Consider the following 2,296-nt stretch of genomic DNA (forward strand, 5'->3'; position numbering starts at 1 on the left):
CCGATGCTCAGCAAGAGGTTTTTGTTTATAAAATTGTGTTGTTGTTCTCGACTTGATTTTTATTTTATTACCTTGTCTCCATAGTTACTATTTGCAAATAGTCAATAATATTGTAGGTCTATTTTATTCTTGTTCTTTCTATGTGCTGTTATAACACATTTTCATCTCATCATTTAATTTCTGTTGTGCATATATTGTTGTATAAACGAAGTTTTATAGTAATGGAATGTACAAAAAGTGACCCGAAAAATGGGGCTAATTTGGTAACCCGTGGCTTGATTTTAACGAAATTTGTTTTATTCTGTCTCTATTCACATTTCATTACAAATATGGCAGTATTGTGTGTCGTTTTTGCTGTATTTAATTACAGACAAGCACACAAACAATCTCAGAGTTTTAGTGGTATACAGATAGATATTCTGTTGTATAGAGTAATACAGAGGTTTGCAAGATTCAAAAATATTATATAAAGATGTAAAATTCACTCTACTAGCTTTCAAAGCATCTAAAAAGTTATCAAAGACCACAAGTTAATGTGATTGTTTACATTTACTTTTCAACATTTATATTGCTTCTTGTGATGAGTAATTAATTGTGTGAACAGATTACATTAATGGTATGGATCCAACTGGTAAACATAGTATTCTCAACTATTTATGTGCCAAGTTGCTTAAAGGTACATGAATCTGTTGGTTATAGGGTCCATAATGACATGCGAGTCACACAAAAACAAGTATACAAAAATAAAATTAACAGAGCAATTTAATCCTTCTAGTTACTGTTGGGTTCCCCTATATGTTTTACACAGCTAATGAGTGATTTCACCCACTTCTTTCTAGAAAATGTTGTAATAGCAGAAGCTTATAATTACTCAATATAATGACATGTGAGTCACACAAAAACAAGTATACAAAAATAAAATTAACAGAGCAATTAATCCTTCTAGTTACTGTTGGGTTCCCCTATATGTTTAACATAGCTAATGAGTGATTTCACCCACTTCTTTCTAGAAAATGTTGTAATAGCAGAAGCTTATAATTACTCAATATAATGCAATATGTTGACCTCATCAACAGTGAATTATAACATATATTCATTAGAAACTTAAAATAAAATCAGTAAAATAACAGCTGAAGTTGTATTTTATACAGACGAATAAGGTAAACAGCAAAAAATTATTTTTATCATACTACAATAAAATCTTATCAAAACAGTTTGAAAAAATAAATTATGTACAGTTATTTAATGAAACAACAAAATACATTCATTCATCTAACAACATTTATGCCTTAAAGTATTGTTGTTTTTTCCCACTGAAAAAAACATTACCTCCAATTTTTAACCTAGCTCTACATGTTACTGATCCAAGGAGGTTACGAGCAATACATTTGTATACTCCCACATCATAAGCTTTCCCTGGCTTCAGGTGAAGCTCACATCGCCCATCGGGCATCTTCTTCGACTGAAAAAATATATATATATTAACTATGTTACACAAAAATGCAATGCTAAAAATAACACTTGTAAAATACGTTTATATTACTCTTTACAACATGCCAGATTTTATGTTTTGAATTGTTAACAAACTTTACCTTAGGTTGTTCTTTACAACATGGCAGATTTTGAGTTCTAGGTTTTTATATAATTTAATCTTAGGTTGTTTTTTATAATGTCTTAATGTTTTTCAGTCATGAGCAGGTTTTTAGAAATCATTTGGTTCAAAACCCAGTCCATGTTACAACCAGAAATCCCTTTATTTTCTACTTTAATGTTTCTACAAGCTTGAACACTGATGTAAGCTTCATTACAAATGATGTTCAAACCTCTCTAAGAATACTAGAAATAATGTAAAAGTAACTTACTTGCACAAAACAACTCAATAAGCATAATGGCTAACACAAATCCAAATATACTGACTGATTCACTTATTGGTTAGAAACAAATATTTTATTGATGCTTCACTTCACTATCTGTCCCTCAACTATCCTCTTGATACTTTATTGACCCCATGTTTATAATCTTTCCTCATTCTATTTATACTTAGCAAAACCTCTTACTATTCTATAACTAATGTGATGTGCTCTCTAGCTAACATCTAAATTACAATATTAAAAATGTAGCTTATAAAACCTCTTACTATTCTATAACTAATGTGATGTGCTCTCTAGCTAACATCTAAATTACAATATTAAAAATATAGCTTATAAAACCTCTTACTATTCTATAACTAATGTGATGTGCTCTCTAGCTAACATCTAAATTACAATATTAAAAATATAGCTTATAAAACCTCTTA

The 2,296-nt window shown here is 29.4% G+C and overlaps 1 protein-coding gene across 1 annotated transcript in view; it reads right to left on the bottom strand.

Moving 5' to 3' along the window:
* The window catches only part of LOC106474356 (obscurin-like), a 40,235-nt gene extending 38,765 nt beyond the window's left edge, over positions 1 to 1,470 (bottom strand). The window contains exon 1 of the mRNA XM_013935048.2: positions 1,330 to 1,470. Coding sequence (XP_013790502.2) covers positions 1,330 to 1,453 — 124 coding nt within the window. The 5' untranslated portion in view covers positions 1,454 to 1,470. The remainder of the gene's footprint in view (positions 1 to 1,329) is intronic.
* Between the last annotated feature and the right edge of the window lie 826 nt (positions 1,471 to 2,296).

This window comes from Limulus polyphemus, unplaced genomic scaffold (assembly GCF_000517525.1).
Source record: "Limulus polyphemus unplaced genomic scaffold, Limulus_polyphemus-2.1.2 Scaffold7112, whole genome shotgun sequence".
NCBI lineage: Eukaryota > Metazoa > Arthropoda > Merostomata > Xiphosura > Limulidae > Limulus > Limulus polyphemus.